Source organism: Sceloporus occidentalis, unplaced genomic scaffold (genome assembly GCF_023333645.1).
Source record: "Sceloporus occidentalis isolate IW3139 unplaced genomic scaffold, rSceOcc1.0.p SCAF_16, whole genome shotgun sequence".
NCBI lineage: Eukaryota > Metazoa > Chordata > Lepidosauria > Squamata > Phrynosomatidae > Sceloporus > Sceloporus occidentalis.
The window spans coordinates 15,093,859-15,111,187 of NW_028316996.1; the positions used below are offsets into that span (position 1 = coordinate 15,093,859).

At 40.6% G+C, this 17,329-nt stretch overlaps 1 protein-coding gene across 3 annotated transcripts; it reads left to right on the forward strand.

The window, feature by feature from the left end:
• Positions 1 to 2,711: 2,711 nt before the first annotated feature.
• Positions 2,712 to 16,268, forward strand: LOC149303067 (single-stranded DNA-binding protein 2-like). 3 transcript variants are annotated; one of them, XM_089481909.1, is made up of 13 exons: positions 2,712 to 2,762; positions 8,258 to 8,317; positions 8,399 to 8,465; positions 9,365 to 9,435; positions 10,652 to 10,719; positions 11,665 to 11,713; positions 12,037 to 12,072; positions 13,064 to 13,118; positions 13,754 to 13,824; positions 14,810 to 14,888; positions 15,218 to 15,246; positions 15,546 to 15,644; positions 16,166 to 16,268. In XM_089481909.1, exons 1-13 carry the CDS (start codon positions 2,727 to 2,729, stop codon positions 16,193 to 16,195), a joined length of 750 nt encoding a protein of 249 aa, XP_089338035.1. In that variant the 5' UTR covers positions 2,712 to 2,726; the 3' UTR covers positions 16,196 to 16,268. The 3 variants fall into 3 exon arrangements, with proteins under 3 accessions (XP_089338035.1, XP_089338033.1, XP_089338034.1); XM_089481907.1 differs by having other exon boundaries at positions 2,727 to 2,762; positions 10,628 to 10,719; XM_089481908.1 differs by having other exon boundaries at positions 2,727 to 2,762; positions 12,037 to 12,069.
• The last annotated feature ends 1,061 nt before the right edge of the window (positions 16,269 to 17,329 follow it).

Genomic DNA, 17,329 nt, shown 5'->3' on the forward strand with positions numbered 1-17,329 from the left:
CTCTATAATGAGCCGCTTTCCTATATAAATCCCATGGAAACCTTCAGAGTTGTTTAGAGGCAGTTGCTGTTACCAGTGATTACTGGTACCCGTAGCCAGGCTGCGGTTATTAGTGGCCCGTTGTAATGGGAGTTGATGTTCATTCCTTACTTCTAATATTGGGTCACAGTCGGTTACTCCTCTGTAATTTGGACCTGGACACTTAGGGGTTAATGGAATCCAACCATGATACCCGAAAGCTCTTGGTAGGGAAGTATAATGCAGCTCCGCTCCTGCATATGCAGCAAAGTGTCGAGCGGCTGGTGGGTTTCATTATGTGCAAGCCTTGTGTTTCGTGTTACAGGTTTGAAGGGATTGTTAGCAAACATCTCTTACGAGCATATATTTCTTTTCTTCTTCTGCAAATTATGGGCTGTACAGAAGCGGGTGTATATCAGGCTGCTTAGAAGAGCTCATTGCCGGAAGCCTGGATTTAGGGACGTTTGTCTGTATAAAGCCAGTCCGTCTGAACAAAATCTCTGAAAATCCAGAGAGACATGGAGCCTGGTGGTCCCCGGCTACTGACACCCACAGGATAAAGGGGCTCTTGTCCCTCAGCCCTTCCTTACAGGTGTCATTATGATTCCGGTGACCGCAGTACTGTTACTTGGAAGCTTGAAGTGTTTCTTTACATCCATTCTTCGCAGCACATCAGTTCCAGTCTTGAGCTGTTCTACTTTGCTGGAGTCTGTAAATCCAGAGGGGACGGCGCTTTACGGGAATACAATACAACTTAAAGTAGTGTAACAATTTGTTTGTAATGCTCATCGGAGCAGAGGGCATTGGTCCCTGCACCCAATCTGATGCCTTCTACAGTGTCAAACTGGCCATTAAGAAACGCTGTAATATCTTATGAGGGATCACACGCAAGGTGTATATTAGCAAACCGCTGTCTCTTATTTTGGGCAAATTGCATTTATTTTCTCCGTAACATAAATGTATACGAGTGAACACTTTCAGATGACTCCACTGTCCTTTTATAATGTTTCAGAATAAATACACTTAAAACACCATAATAAAGAAAACAGACTTTTTATATATTAGACTTTCAGTGGCCAAATTGTTTCTCTCAATGCATATAATGAGTTCTATTTTATGAAATGCCAGCAAGACAATGGAAAGACATCAGTGAGCATGTCGCGGTGCCACTCATATATTGAAACCTCATTAGTATAATGACTTCTTGATGTAACATCAATTTGCTTTATTTATAAAATATTTGGGCAAATTAAATTGTCTATACGGTGAAAGAGAAGACAGAAGCCATTGAATCACAGGTGTAAGAAACAAAACAATTGCCAATCGTGCCGATGATTTTACTGTAGCCCGCTCTGGGGCTACATAAAAATCACACCGGTAATTTCATTAAAATATATCTCGGTGCGCGTCACAATGTAGTGATTTGCCTATATATATATATATTATAGTATAGAGGAGGGACTTATAACTTGTTCTACGCCACTATATCACATAGTATTCTTCCGTGCTAGAAGATAATCCAGTTTATATTTAGAGAGATCCGTTTAATGTGTTAACACGACCTCTGTAGGTAGCGAATTCCACATCTTTATTGTTCTTTCTGTAAAGACCCCTTTTAGCTGCTTCTTTAGGTCTCAATGAATGACCTCTTATTAACGGGTCATCACGGAGCACAGGTATCGTCCCCGGGTTGTATTTGTATAATGCTATCGCTTTTCCTAATTCAAAAAAGAGCACTTTTCTAGCCTTTCATTTTTTTTCATCCTTTTTAAGAATTACCACCCAGCATTACAGTGCATTTGCAAAGTTTGACTCTTAGTATTGACTAATACAGATTATCATATAATATGAAATGATGTATAAATTATATTTTTGTTAACCCTTTGTTAAAATAAGGATTATCACTCCATGTTTGGATTCTCATCAGCAACTTCTAACTCATGTTTCTGCTAAATTATATAATTTATATATATAACATCACTTAAAGGCTTGAAATAAAATTGTGATTAACTGAAATAATTTTAAAGTGTGATGAAATGAATAGCGGCATAATAAGCCATGTCAAGATGTACTTTAGCATTTTACATACCGGTCTGTGTCTACATACATGTATTCTTATACCCTGCTACTTCAGTCATTATTTTAGATTGTTTTAATAAATAGGGATTTTTGCACCCACAAAGACTGTTTCTGGCAAGCCCACTGTATAACCTTTAACCCTCAAGGCCCATAACGGTTTCCGAATACCGGTCACATATATTGATATTCCCCCTGAACGCATTTGAAGTGCCCAAAGTAGTTGACCTGCCAAGAGGTAGAAACGAAACCCGTCTGAATCCTTTCTGCAGCTCGCTTTTATTAATCTCGCCTCATTTCTCCAAATCTACTGATATCCGGAGTGCGAGGCTGTATGACTCTTCTAAAGATTGAGATGTGTTGAGGTTATTAGCCAGAGGTGAATGTTGTTGATGAAGTTATTAATAATAATAATATTCTTTATATAGTGCCCACAATTCACGCAGCAGTTTTTAGGGTAAATACGAAGCGATACATTAGGTATAGAGAGTCCCGCTCACAAGCTTCCAGTCCCGTGCGTTTGGCCGTGTAAAAGCAAAGGCCCCGCTCACTGACGTTCCTTCTTTTTTTCTTTCCAGAGCGCTGCAGCTGCCCCCAGTCCAGTTCTAGGAAACATTCCTCCAGGGGATGGAATGCCGGTAGGCCCCGTCCCTCCCGGCTTCTTCCAGGTAAATACACAGACATGAAGTGAAAGTAAGAGCTGCTCGGACGGTCTGTCTGCAGCAAGATGCAGCTGTGTGTAGAAAGCATTCGTCTCTTCGGCATCCGCACCCAGCTTAGCCCAAATTAGCATTATTTTGTATATTTTCCTATCTACATATCGTTGGACTGGTCACAGAGAAAATAGTCTAAAGAAGCTGGCTTTTATGGACCTCCTCAGGTCTAAAACATGTTTGCAAGCTTCTTTGGACTGGGTACGTGACCTCTGAGATGACATGGCTAGCTACTAGTTTTTTCGTGCTGTTAAATTTTCTGGGATTGCTTGTTGAATCAGTATGTCTCTTACAGTTGTGTCTCCAAAACCTAAATTAGCTTAGATATTTGGGTAGACGACAGTGTGTCTGCTGTATGTTGATACCTTGTGCGTCTTGGGAGTGAAAACGCGTAGAAGTGTTTCCCCCTCATACGTAGGGCAACATCTGCACGCCAAATGATTAAGGATGTAACAAGGGCAGCGACTGTGTGCTTTCAGGCTTTAGAATCAGTAGACTACAAAGACCAGATGGCTTTAACTCGCCGACCAGTTACACTCCTAGCGAGCAGTTATTTCCATTACATTATGATGCGGCGTATGCAATGTGCCCTGCAATGTACAGCCCATCGTTTAATAGGCACACGTGTAAAGAAGTACTTTTTTAGGTGAATGTTAGAAAGTGACAGGGACCATGGCACATAGTTTGCCTTCATCCATGGCTGTTACAACTCTGATTACATTTCACACATTCTTCAATAACTTCCACCGGTAGTGATGCCAAGTACTGCATAAGCACAAGTTATTTAAGAACTGTTGACACATTTTCTTAACACCACATGTGCTCAAGTAATTGTTATAATAATGTAAATGGGTAGGGAAGTTCTCGTGTCACTCAGTTTGTAGTGGCTACTGTTATGCCGTTATGTTTCTCAGACTGTGAGGTTCCTGCAATGGCTTATGGCTGCCCATGGACCAAACCATGAGTCATATAGGGGGTTACGGTAAAAAAAAAATTCTCTCAATACGGTAAAATGAAGAAAAAAAGGTGCAGCGTCTAATGGTGTGCCCCTAGGAAATGTTTATTTCAGTAGAAATCTCCACAGACAGTTACACGTTTCTCACAAGCAAGTGCGCTATTTGGGGCATTTATTTTGTAATGCATACACTGCCATCTAGTGGAAGTATGAAGAATTTTGTCTAATTTATGTACGGGAAGGATTCACGACGCTGGTCTATTTTCTGTCCCTCACATTATTATTATTACAATTTTTATTGTTTTTTATATAGCGCCATCAAATTCCGTAGCGCTGTACAATGGGTAGACAGGACGTAACAAGTAGTATGTAACGTAACAAATTGACTTACAGAGACAACAGGTGAGGAGGGCCCTGCTCAAACGAGCTTACAGGCTAGAGATGCGGTTTTGTTTTAAGAGAATGTAGATCTTTAATATTTGTGATTTGGATTGTCTGGGCGCATCGTGCAGATTTTTTTTTGTTGTCCAGTTTAATTGCTTATTGGATCCTTGTATGATCTATGGGATGTATTAAGTGTTAGGAGATATAAAAAGTTGTATGGACAATACTTAAGTAAATACATTAATACTGAAAAGATTGAACACGTTTTTAAATATTTTATTATCAATATATTATAAAATATATTTTTTTCTTTTTTTGGCTTTACCCAAAAGTTAGCCGCTGTTGTATCATTGTTTATATCAGCCGAGTAGACCCTTATTGATCCGCGTGATGCATTACCATCCAGCACTCACACATCCCCCAGTACTCCATATTTTCTTGGATTCCGATTTTATCTGCACTTATACTTTAGAGCAAAAATGCCAGCCTACAATTAAAACATATGGAGAGGCCCGAAAGTACTTTGCAGATTCTGCCTCCATCACTTCATCTGAAAAAGTAACGAGCAGAATCTTTTTTTAATAAAATGTATCCATTTATCAGAAAGGGTCAAGTAACGACTGCGAAAAGCAGTTATTGTACCCAAAATAATATCTGTGTCAATATGAGAAAGATGAGTGATGCGTCGGTCTCGAAATGGAGATTTTATATGTAATCTGTGGGTGCACAATAGAGATTCTTACTTGGCAAAAGTTTGAGAGATCAAAGCTTCACACATTTAGTTAACGCGAGGCTCCAGATGCAATGTTAAAGTATTCATTATAAAATTTCTATCATCATATGTAAAAAAAAAAAAAAAATGTATTAAAATTTCTGTATGAATAGGTGTATGTGACTGTATTAACAAAGACTTTAACATAGTTTAACAAAGCCCTCAGTTTTACAGATCATTCAAATTTAATAATGGAATGATTAAGATGATTTGAGAACTTTTGTGTTTCAGATCAGTTCTGAGATGTACTGAATGTGTAACTAATTGTCAGTTGAGAATAATGATTGAGCACAGATTTCCGCGTATTCACGTCGCCTTGGAGGGGGTTATCGTGGTTCATTACGAGTCTGGGGAAGTTTGGTGATCTCCTTTGTAGCACGCACTGCTGACATTCTGCCCGTTAAGGAACAGGTCGCTGAACATTTACTCCTCAGTATTTGTGGACCTTCAGATCAGTGTTCTTGGTCTGTGTACAGGATACTTACAGATATGTACAATCATTATGACAGTGTAAACATTAATGGCTTTAAGTGTCAGAAGCAAGTCCTTCCAATCTATTTCTAACAATGTACCCGGTCTCCTTACTCTCTAGGGCCCTCCAGGTTCACAGCCATCACCACACGCACAGCACCTACCTCACAACCTCAACAATTCCATGATAGGACCCCACAGTCAGGTAGGAGGCCAGAAACACGTCTCCGCACCCATACTGCTGTCCAAGGAGGTCAGAGACCCAGTCAGATAACCAATTCTAGGATGGTCCTGAGTCCACTCCAACATGCATAGTTTCTGGAGCTGTCTTTATTGTACGGCACCTTTTAGAACATGCAATTGATGTTATTTTGGCCAATGAAAAGTTGTTTTGATACAACACGGTACAACGCCATTATCTAAATGCAAGGTCTTGCTGACCACTTCTGCAACCTGAGCACCATTGTTCATATCTTTATTGAAGGATATTTATGAAGGTAAAGATCCTGTGTCTTCAGCATCGGCATTTCCACTGTTTATTGCACCTTTAGAGTTGTTCTGAGATGACAAAACGAGGTTGGATGAAGGAGAAGAGACCTCTAGTCTTTCCTGTGCAGATGTTACACTGACAAAATTTGACATAAAGAGGAATGTTTCACAATCCTAACCCGTGTAACTGAGTGTGTCTGCGAGTGCTCCTGTATGTACGAGCATATGTTTCTATAAACGGAAAACCCGATTGTATGCCTATTGTAAATTATTGGTTTTAGCATATGCCATTGAAGAAATCAACTGATGCCATATCAATCATCCAGCTATGTATTATTTTCTATATAGCGCCTTTGTGTTCCAGTATACCGACGAGATTATAGTGAAGAAAAATGATTACCGTATTTGCTCGATTATAAGACAACCCCCCAAAATCTGAATATTAATTTATGAAAAAAGGGGAAGCCTGAGTATAACACAACCCTATAGGAAAAAAGTATTACCAGTAAATGTTAATTCGTGTAAACTATGTGAACTATTTTTTTTTTTAATAAAAGCTATGATTGAGAAAAATATTTTGTTTTTATTACCTTTTTTTTTTCAACCTGCCCCCCCAGTTATTCACTTCTGCCCCCTGGCTTGCCACTCTGCCCCAGAAATGCCTTATTCCCCCTATATGCCACTATGCCCCATGATATGCCTTTTGACCCCCTATGTGCCACTCTGCCTCCAGAATTGCCTTATACCCCTATATGCCACTCTGGCATTTAGGGGGTTAAAAGGCATATTATGGGGCAGAGTGGCATATAGGGAGGTATAAGGCATTTCAGGAGGCAGAGTGGCGTATAGAGGGTTAAAAGGCATTTCTGGAGGCAGAGTGGCATTAAGGGTGTTAAAAGGCATTTCACAGAGCACTCTGCCTCCAGAAATGCCTTATGCCCCCCATTTAACACCCCCCCCCCCTCCAAACTTACCGGAGCTTCTGAGTCCCCGGTGCTTAGTCCGGGCAGCGTGTAGAGCTCTACGCGATTCGCGTAGACAACTTCCGCTGCAGCCGGGAGGAGGTGCGGTTAGCGGCGGGGGTTGTCTGTGTCCATCGCGCAGACCGTCCATCACAGGCAACTCTGATCTCTGACAGCCGGGGAAGGTCTGCGCGATGGATGCAGACAACCCCCACCGCTAAACGCACCTCCTCCCGGCTGCAGCGGATGTTGTGTACTCTAATCGCTTAGAGCTCTACACGCTGCCCGGACTAAGCACCGAGGACTCATAAGTATCGGTAAGTGTGGGGGACAGGAGGATCCAGGTCCCTTGCATCGCTGCGGGGGATCTGGATCTTAGTCTCATAGTCAGACCTAGTTGAGGTCTGATTATAAGACGACGCCGATTATAAGATGAGGGGTATTTTTCAGAGCATTTGCTCTGGAAAAAACCTCGTCTTATAATTAAGCAAATACGGTAAATCTATATTACAGATATGTGTATTACAATATGAACTGAAATGAGAAAAAGAAATAAAAAATGTGCATGTTTGTGTGTGTGTGTGTGTGTATCTATATATAGATAGATATAGCTAGATACACACACACTACCATTTAAAAGTTTGGGGTCACTTAGAAATGTCTTTTGAAAGAAAAGCTTGTTTTGTTTAATAAACATAACATGGAAAATAGATCCGAAATCCATCGCAGACGGTGTTAATATTGTAAAATACTACTGGCTGGAAACGGATGATTTTTAATGGAATATCATCATCTTCACAGAGGCCCTTTATTACTCCCATCACTCCTGTGTTCCAGTGGCACGTTGTGTTCACTAATCCACGTTTAAGGTTAAAAGGCTAATTGATCATTAAAAAAAAACTTTGCTGTTCTGTTATAACTAGAAATATCCTTGTTTTTCATGAAAACAGCAGTTACCCCAAACTTTTGAGTGGCAGAGTGTGTGTCTGTATGTGTGTATGTGTGTGTGTGTGTGTGTGTGTGTATAAATATACACACGCCATTAAAGTATCATAACTTCCTGTTATCAGGATGTGATTGGTTATTCCTCCCCATTGTCTTATCTCTCGCTTGTTAACTTTCTGAAGTTTCTTGGGTTTTGCGGATTCTTGTTTGGTTTAGGCAGCCTTTGGTAAGGTGTATGAAGAGCAGAGAACTTTAGGACAGGAGGCCAAGTGATTTTTAAGTCATTCTGAATCTGCCACATTCAGTAAATCTCAGTTTTCCCTAAGACGAACATTTTAAATTAAATATATATTATATTATATATTTATATATATATATATGAAGAAATACACTGACAAACACAAGCTGTGGATCGTTCGTTGCCCTCTAATACTTTTGGACGTGGTTATTTATGATGATCTTGTTTTTCCAGCCTTTCATGTCTCCTCGGTATCCTGGCGGAGCAAGGCCTCATTTAAGAATACCCAACCAGGTAAATACAACTTAGATCCCCACCAGTGTGCCTCTCACCCGTGTCCTCTGTGTAATAAAGAAACCTGTTTCCGTTATTAAGGCACTTGGGGGTGTTCCAGGAAGCCAGACATTACTTCCCAGCGGGATGGACCCGTCAAGACAGCAAGGTAAGTGCTGCCGAAACACCCTTTTTTACCCTTTTTGAATCTTTCTTGGGGTAAAAGGTCTGTTTGAGCTAACTTCTCAATTTACGAAGAAGCTGAGGTTCTCAACATAGATTCCTCTTCTGTGCTGTATGTCTCTGTAGCACATGCTTTGTATTGTGGATTTGGATCAGGATTTAGCAGTACAAAATCAGAGCAGTGCCTTTCTGAAGGGTTCTGGACCATCGGTTTACATGATAAATGCAAGAATACCAAAGAGCAGGTTTTTTGCACATTCATATATGTATTTGGTAAGATAACCAACACAGACGACTCCTACGAAGCGTTGTACTTGTATATATGTAAGGATCGTGTTTTGGCCTCGGGACGGCTGTAAGACGATTGAGTGACGTGTGTAACGCATTGTGAAGGCTTTCACACATTGCCTTGTCTACATCTAAACATACAGTAAATTAATTCAAAAGCCACGCCTGGGGTATGCCCACGTTCTCTCCCATCTCAGTGGAAATGTCCCCATCGTGGGATCTCGCGTGGTGCTGCCGAGGTCTCCAGAAGTAGCAGAGCGTAATATAAACGGGGTTTAATTGCCGAAGTGCTTGTGTCCGGTGTTTGCTGTCCGGATCCAGCGCTGTGTGTGCATCCTTTTGGAGTATGCGAGTCACGTTGCCATAAAGTCATACTGGTGCGCTGCTTCATCACAAATCCAAGGTTAATATTTCCGCTAACTACTGCAGGATGGCATTTAGTAACTTCGGACATAGTTTAAAGGTAATACAATTTACTGGCGCTGCTCCTCTCCCAGAGGTATAAACACAAAATGGACATGGATTGCTGCTTTTAGTCCTGTTGAGTTAGGATGCATCATTTTTCCCTGCTATAAACTGTTGTATTTGTGCTTTTAGGGCATCCAAACATGGGTGGGCCAATGCAGAGAATGAGTGGCCCTAGAGGAATGGTTCCCTTAGGGCCACAGGTAAGTGGATCATTATTTGAATATCTGTATTTTCATTAAACTAATTTTCTTAGCCACTCAATATCATTTTACCTGCTTTAACTCTTTATGTCATATCTCTTGTGCTTGCCATATAATTGTAGCTTGGCCATCGGCCTTTTCTTCTTTTGTAGCAGCAAACAGCGTCAGTCTCTTTAAAAGATGACTTTCCCATTAGTATGGCTTTTGGCCACAAAGTAAATGCCGCCTTTTAAGCCCCCTCAGTACGGATGTCCCCTGTAACATCCACATAATTTTGTCTCATGTATATCGTCACTGTATACCGTCACTGTATACCGTCACTGTATACCGTCACTGTATACCGTCACTGTATACCGTCACTGTATACCGTCACTGTATACCGTCACTGTATACCGTCACTGTATACCGTCACTGTATACCGTGCTATTCAATGTCGTGTGTATCCTTTATACTCTTAGTATAGTTGCTTACATGCTCATTTCTATATGAGAATTAGGTATAAGTACTTTGTTCAGGAACATCCCCATTTCATTTCTTTCTTTGCGCTGTGAACATCGCTTGAGCTTGGAACCTAGCGTGATGTAAATGTGAAGACCACCGCTATTGAATCCCATAACATAGCTGTCCACCCAGAGCATCCACCCCAGAGCATCAGCAGCCGAGCTGATTACCGTGGCGGGTTATACCCCTGTCGGAGTTCTGCTGTCTCGTTCCCTACTCAGCAGGGGAGCCGTGCTTCACTCCAGCTTTGCAGTCTTATTTCTCTTATTTTAGGTCAAAAGCACCCCCCCCCCACATGTATGTATATTTGGTATTAATGTATGTAATAGTAGTCTACTCTGTGCTGCACAGCATCATCCGAATTCAGTCAGTTGCTCCAGAGTATCTCTAGTATAAATACATGCTGGTTACATGTGCAGTACCGAGTAATAAGTACTTGCTATGCAGTATTAAACGTTGTTCAAACGAGTGAAAGCATGATCTGTTCTCACATGTAATCCTCAGCCTGGATCGGTCACATGGAGGTTAGGCTGCACTCATTCATGTTAGTGTGAGTGAAATGAAATCATCTTTCTGTTTTTTTGTGTGCATGTAGACACTATGCGGCTGACTCTTTCAGTGGTTCTCATTAACATGCTGTCCTTTCTTTCCCCTTTCCTCTTTGATTTTGTTTTTTTTGTTTTTGTGGTAGTCTGACCCTTGGTTATCGTTGCAGAGTTATGGAGGAGGAATGAGGCCGCCACTGAATGCACTTGGTGGTCCAGGGATGCCAGGAATGAACATGTAAGCGTGTCTGCGTGTTTAACGTGTTTCATTGCAGAGGTCTGTCCCAAGAGCAGGTTGGCAACTTTAGCTCTGGGTGTCCCACCTAAATTGTGCCCCCTGTAGTAAAGTCTTTTAAGGGTCCGGTACAAGGAGCGGGCAACTTACCACATCTCGGCTGTGTACGGCTTTAGACCATCGTTTTCCTGATGGGATGGGGGTAAAACCTGAGCATTCAGTAGAACTTCAGTCACAAGCACACTCTATTGCCTTTCATCATCACATCCCATGTGTGCTATTAGTTTACGCCAGAGGTCCCTGCTTCCCTGAGTGGTATTACCGGTACTTCAATGTAATTTAGGAATCCCCATACTTCATTGAAAAGTGAGTAAGATTGGTAGAGGAGATCTGAGGCTCGTACGACGTCTGTCACCTTGCAGGAATTAATGCTGAAACCACCACCCACGTTTTTAATCACTGATCCTGGGTATGAACAACAAAAAACTAAACCCGAAAACATTTCTTGGCACAGGATATAGTTACATGTTAGGTCTTGGCAGGCTGCTTGCCAGCGCCCTAATTACATACACACAAAGCCAAGTTAGTGTCACATAGTTAAAGTACAGTACAATTGGTTAATTTTTTGCACGCCAGAAGGGTGTTCTACAAATTAACGTGCTGGCGATTAGCACAAGTTAAGTGCTGATGTTACAGATCGCCGAAACAGTATGAGATTTGCTGCCAAATTCCTGATATAATGATCAAAAATCTACATTGTTATTTTTCCCTTCTGTTACTGTTGATGTCTCCAAATCTTCGATCACCCAAACTAACATTAAAAAAGAATGGAGATTGGAAAGGACAACACTTAAATAACTTAAACTTTAATACAAAAAAACGTGATGTTCCTTTTACAATTTTTTTTGGTCTGCCCCCAAATTAAAGTATTTTCTGTTTGTTTTCCAGGGGTCCAGGAGGTGGCAGACCATGGCCTAATCCGGGCAACGCCAATTCAGTGAGTACACGTAGCGACGGCTAATTTCAGTGTAAATTTGACTTGCTCATCCCGTTTATATTTAACTATTTCCGCTATGCCCATCAGCCATAGACGGATCTCTTTCTCTCTAATGCATTCCTAGCCCCTGCATGGGGCTTTTTCTTGTTTTTCTTTCCATCCTATTTTGTTGTAAACAGCAAACCCATAGTGCACAAATATAACATAACAACAAAAGTATCTTTGGAAAACGAAATAACATCAAGAGAACAGGCAATCAATAGGCACTCGATCTGAGCAATAAATGCGTAACTTTGATATTTGTTTTTCCTCTTTGCTTTCAGATACCCTACTCGTCTGCGTCTCCTGGGAATTATGTAGTAAGTTCATCTGGTTTTGTTTTCTCATTGGAGTTGATGTTACATTATATTTAGTCAAAGAAATAGTTATCCAGATGTGAAGAAGAGCCCTTGTGTATTGTCTGTGGAGGGAACATCTGAGTTGCGTCGAGTTGTTTTGTCTGCCGTTTAATGTGCATATGTTGATATTCATTTGAAGAGCGATCTCAATCTGGACGCGTTTTGCCGGGAGAGTGGTGCTTGGCTACATAATAAGATCAAAAGCGGTAGATTTGGTTTTCATTGCGCGTTGTGTTTTTTTAAATTATTTTATTGTTGAACAAATTGTCAATAATTTGAGCTTAAAGGCACAAAATGTATACGCATGGGGGAGTTGTTAAACTTCTTTTCCTATGGCATGCAAACTGTTAAAAGTTTTTTGTTTTTTTATTCTCAGTGCGTTCTGTCCAGATTGAAAGGAACAGTAGTATCAACTTTTTATCTCAAATATAAGTCTTCCTCAATATTCCCATGCATTGCAGAGTGTTTCTTTAAGAAAATCTTTGTAGCGCTGCTTGGCCCCCTTCCAGGCAACCACCACTGTCACCTGCGCATGGGAAAAGGACTTATTTTTACATGTAAAGTGGGTGTCCTTCAGAAGGGATCAGTTACTCACATATACGGCTTGTTGCAAAACGTTACTATACACCGGCTGTTCAGGCATAGGTGAAATGTGTCCTGGAGAAAAGGGCCGATGTGGCCATCCTAGCATAAATGTACATCCCTAATGCTTGTTTATCGGAACGCCTAGTGGCCCTGCTTGTTTCACGGAGGGAGGTCCTAGGTTATCACTTGTAGTGATTGTAGAGGAGAGGACCTCTTAGTGCCACTACATATGAGATACATGGTTGGCTCCTGGGGTCTGCTTTGCACACCATGTAACTTATAGATGTGATTGTCACTTGGGGTTAAACGCCAATGACGTATTTTTCTGCTTTTACATGCAACACTGACTGCTTTTTTTCTTGTACAGGGTCCTCCTGGAGGTGGTGGCCCCCCGGGAACACCCATCATGCCAAGTCCAGCAGGTAAATAAATATTTTGATCAGTAACACCATTAATATCTTCTTAAGAAAAGTCAAATTGCGTTTTAAATGCCAAGGGAAAGTATACGCTATTGTATAATTGCAGAGTAAATATAGCCCGATCGATGCACGTTTGTTAGTTGTGTCATTTTGAAGGAGCAGTCTAGTACCCAACATTGTGTGTAACGCATGTTGGAGTTGATTTCACATGGACTCCAATGCATTTTACAAATTACAGTTAGTTGAGTTAGAAAACAAGTGATCCGTCGCGTTTAAGTCCTCCCCAGCTGCCTCTACTCATAGCAGGAGCTCAGTTCCATTTACTGGAGTGGGGGTTCTGCAGAGTCCATACTAGAAGCATATTGTGGTATATATACATATATAAGTACTTATATACACAATATAGAGGGTGCTGGGGAGGAGTTATTTCTCCCTTATGTCTCAGATATGCTGAGGACGCGGCATCTTGCACTGTATATGTAGTATTGTGTGTGAAGGTTTCCTTCTTCATGACTTAAACAATTAATTTAACGCCAAGAATCCACTGTTCAAGGAATTGTTCTTTACATAGAAGAGTGTTTTAAACGACTTGCCGGCTTCGTGGTTCTATACGCACTACCAATGACTTTCTCTTCTAGATTCGACAAACTCTGGTGAAACAATGTATACGTTAATGAATGCAGTGCCTCCTGGAGCCAACAGACCTAATGTAAGTCTTGGTTTGGGAAATGTATACCACCCAAATGTCTCTCTTTGGGGAGGACAGTCCCTCTGTAGCACCCAAACCCTTCTGATGTCACTCTTTTCTAGAACTTTCACCCTAACATATTTACTGTGTATGTGTGTATCAGTGTTCTGCAGCCCAAAAAGACACAATAATGCATATAAAGAGTTTGGCCATATGAAATCTCAGGTGGTGGGGATCTCTGATAACGGTCCATCGTTAACCACTAACTATTGGTTGTAATATATTATGACTTAGGAAAAGGTCACAGAAAGCAACTGAATTTGTAGGATAGTAGGGAGGGGATGCCCTTGTCTTGAAATGTGTGGTTTTATGTGTGTTGACTCAGTTTTAGAATGGTGCAGATTGTTGTTTGCTGAGCTGTACTAGTTTGGGTTAGTGTGTTAGAAACTACAGGTTTTACATATAAATGCTGGTCTGTGTGGAAAGGCCGTGGATGATGTACAGAGAGAGACCAAAGGTGCCTTTCCCCAAGTTCCCGTAGTACATATTACTTAACGTCATCAAAACCCTCAATGCATTGCGTACCCAGAAATTGATTGGGGAACATGTTTGTAAGGTCATTGAAGCATATACTTCCGCACAGTAATGTAATTTAATACAATGCAGACATCTATGTGTATTGCGGCTGAACTGCTAAGAAGCAACTGCAACTCTTTGCGTAAAGATAAAATCCTTCTGCGTAGTTGCAGAGCTTTGCAGAAATTGCTAAATTCCTTCTTTTGTTTGAATGATAACATTATGCCGTCCCGTCCCTGATTGTACATGGAAGCTAGCAGTCCCATCCAACGGTCCTGGGCTCACTGTTGTGGCATCGCTGATTCATTTTCCTGGCAAAGCTAAGGCAAAGGCCTACAACTCCCACACATTGTTATCCACAGCAGGGGAACCATTGTTGATCGGTGTTGTTAGTTTTAAGAGCTTTTATTGTTTTTTCTCTTCTTTACAGTTTCCCATGGGGCCCGGCTCAGACGGCCCAATGAGTGGATTGGGTGGAATGGAACCGCACCACATTAATGGTTCATTAGGTAAATACGGTACACAGACACCATGATTTATTTGGGACGGCCTTAATAGGATCATGCTGCAGGTTTTTGTCAGCAGGAAATAGGGGGGGGGTGGACCTGCAATATTTATATTATATAAATATAACATATAAAATATTTACCCCATCGCTTTCATGCCCCCATATTACCCAATTCAGTTGCACAGGCAGGTCCTGCCATACTTGACTCCTGCACCCTGCTGGGAAGGCAAAATAATGTTATAATGCATGGCAGCTTTTTACTTCTGAAACGATGTGCCTTTATAAATGCTGAATCTCATTCGCTGAAATGTGTTTTTTTTGTTTGTTTAGGCTCAGGGGACATGGACAGTATTTCCAAGGTCAGTATACAGCTGTTTTCTTTATATCACAGACATAACCAAAGAATATATACTTTCATCTGCATGGCTATAGGTGCAAAACCAAGTTCAAAACCACTTCTAAGGTTTAGATTTAGACAGAAGTGCTGTTCTTGGCGCCATTGGTACTTTTTGTCAAGGCACTAAAGCATAAGGGCTGGTAGCGTAACCCACGCATTTTCCGTGCAGTAGAAGCGTTCTATGTATTTTAACATTAATTTTTTATGAAATAATTTGCAAACCTTATGACTTTTCGAAAATATTGTGTTTCATTTTAACAGAACTCTCCAAATAACATGAGTCTTAGTAACCAGCCTGGCACACCAAGGGATGACGGAGAAATGGGAGGAAATTTCTTAAACCCTTTTCAGAATGAGAGTGTAAGTTTTCGTTTTTGTTCCTTATTTATTTTTTTTTACAATTTGGTGCAGGTAACGTCTAAATGTTTGAGAGAGTGTACATCTTTGCCAGCCCCTTCTTGAACACACTTTAAGCAGAAAGGAACTGAAATCTTTCTATTGCTTTAAACATCACATCCCACCAAGCACACCTTTGGGATCACGTTCATTAAGTTAACAAATAGTCATCAGACAGTATGTTCCATGCCAGAGATAAATCTATCACAAATAATTGAATAGAAATCCTACTATAGACAGAAACCAAATTCAGATAAAAAAAAACCAATGACCATTTTTTCCATTTATTGAATCTAGGCCAATATATGTGTTTTTATCCCATTGTCCATCGCAGTCTATAGGAGAATTGCTATTCAGTCGTTTCTGAGAGATTTGTTGAATCCAGCCCAAAGTCGCTTTTATTTTTACTGTAGATTCCCAATTATAAATAATCAGCACCCGGGCTGTAAAGCACAGCACTAAGCCTGCGTCTGCTCTCTCTGCAGTATTCTCCTAGCATGACAATGAGTGTGTGATTCATCATCTAGTCCCATCATGAAGACCGCAGTGAGTCAGCCCTCTTCACAGATCGACCATGGAAGAGAACCATCCATCAACGTACAGTTTAAATCAAGGATCCGTCTCCCCAGCGCACAGACCTTTTCTTTATGTTGCCATGCACCCAATTTTGTGAAGACGCGGGTCCAAACCTAAACTTGAGCATCTGTAAAGAGTGGCATATGTAAGAATTGCCCTAAACCGAACTGCAGTTTATCATCTGTACATATATATAAATATATATAAATATATATATATTCCCACAGGACATTGTAAAAGGATATTATCACATGCCATCTTAAGTAGCGAGACATAGAGACTTTTATTCCATCTTGTTTTTATTTTATTTTTTTTTTCTCCACGTTTACATTTTAATTATAAAATGTTGCATTTTCTCCCTGAACTATTTTGTGCTGTGTATATCACTGCTTAATAAGTTATTTTTTAAGGTAAACTCAAATGTTGTTCTGGTTTTGTAAATGTCTGCAATCATGGATAGGAATAAAATGCTTATGAGTGCTTTTATTAAATTGCTTTTGATACAAGTTACCTTATGAATAATTGACTGGTGGTTTGGGGGAAGGGATTATACCAGTACTGCGGATTACGGGATTGTGTCACGTTATTGTGTGTAAACACTGAACACGTCAAATTACATCACTTCATTTTAGTGGGATACTTATTAATGGATATGAGGAGGTTTTGTATTAAAAAGCCATTCTGGTGCAAACTAGTCTCATCTCCATAGCAACCAAACCAATGTACCTGCCGATTAAAATCCCTTGGTTGCTATAGGGATGCTATGCTCTCTTGTTACTACGAGACATTTCTTTTTTCATTTAGGAAGTACTTAATAGTGCTGCCATTGAACTGCTACATTCATTCAAAGGGTGGTCTAACCTGTCATAGCCAGTAAGAAATGATTTTCGAAGACTTTTGTTTTATTAAGTCGTATGACCAACTCCGGTAGGAATACTGATCATGGGCTTTCGTCGCTTTTCTCCAGTATGTTTTAAACTTCAAGATCTACTTCAATGCGTCCGCTGGCCTGATGGGATCCCTCTGAATTTGGAACCCTGCTGAGTTCATTTATTAAATGTGTTCAGGTGAAC

Coding starts and splice junctions, on each gene's coding strand:
- LOC149303067 (XM_089481907.1), top strand. CDS start 2,727: ATGCCGGTAGGCCCCGTCCCTCCCGGCTTCTTCCAG. Junction 9,436..10,627: donor TGGTTCCCTTAGGGCCACAG/GTAAGTGGATCA, acceptor TTTTTGTGGTAG/TCTGACCCTTGGTTATCGTT. Junction 15,247..15,545: donor ACATGGACAGTATTTCCAAG/GTCAGTATACAG, acceptor TCATTTTAACAG/AACTCTCCAAATAACATGAG.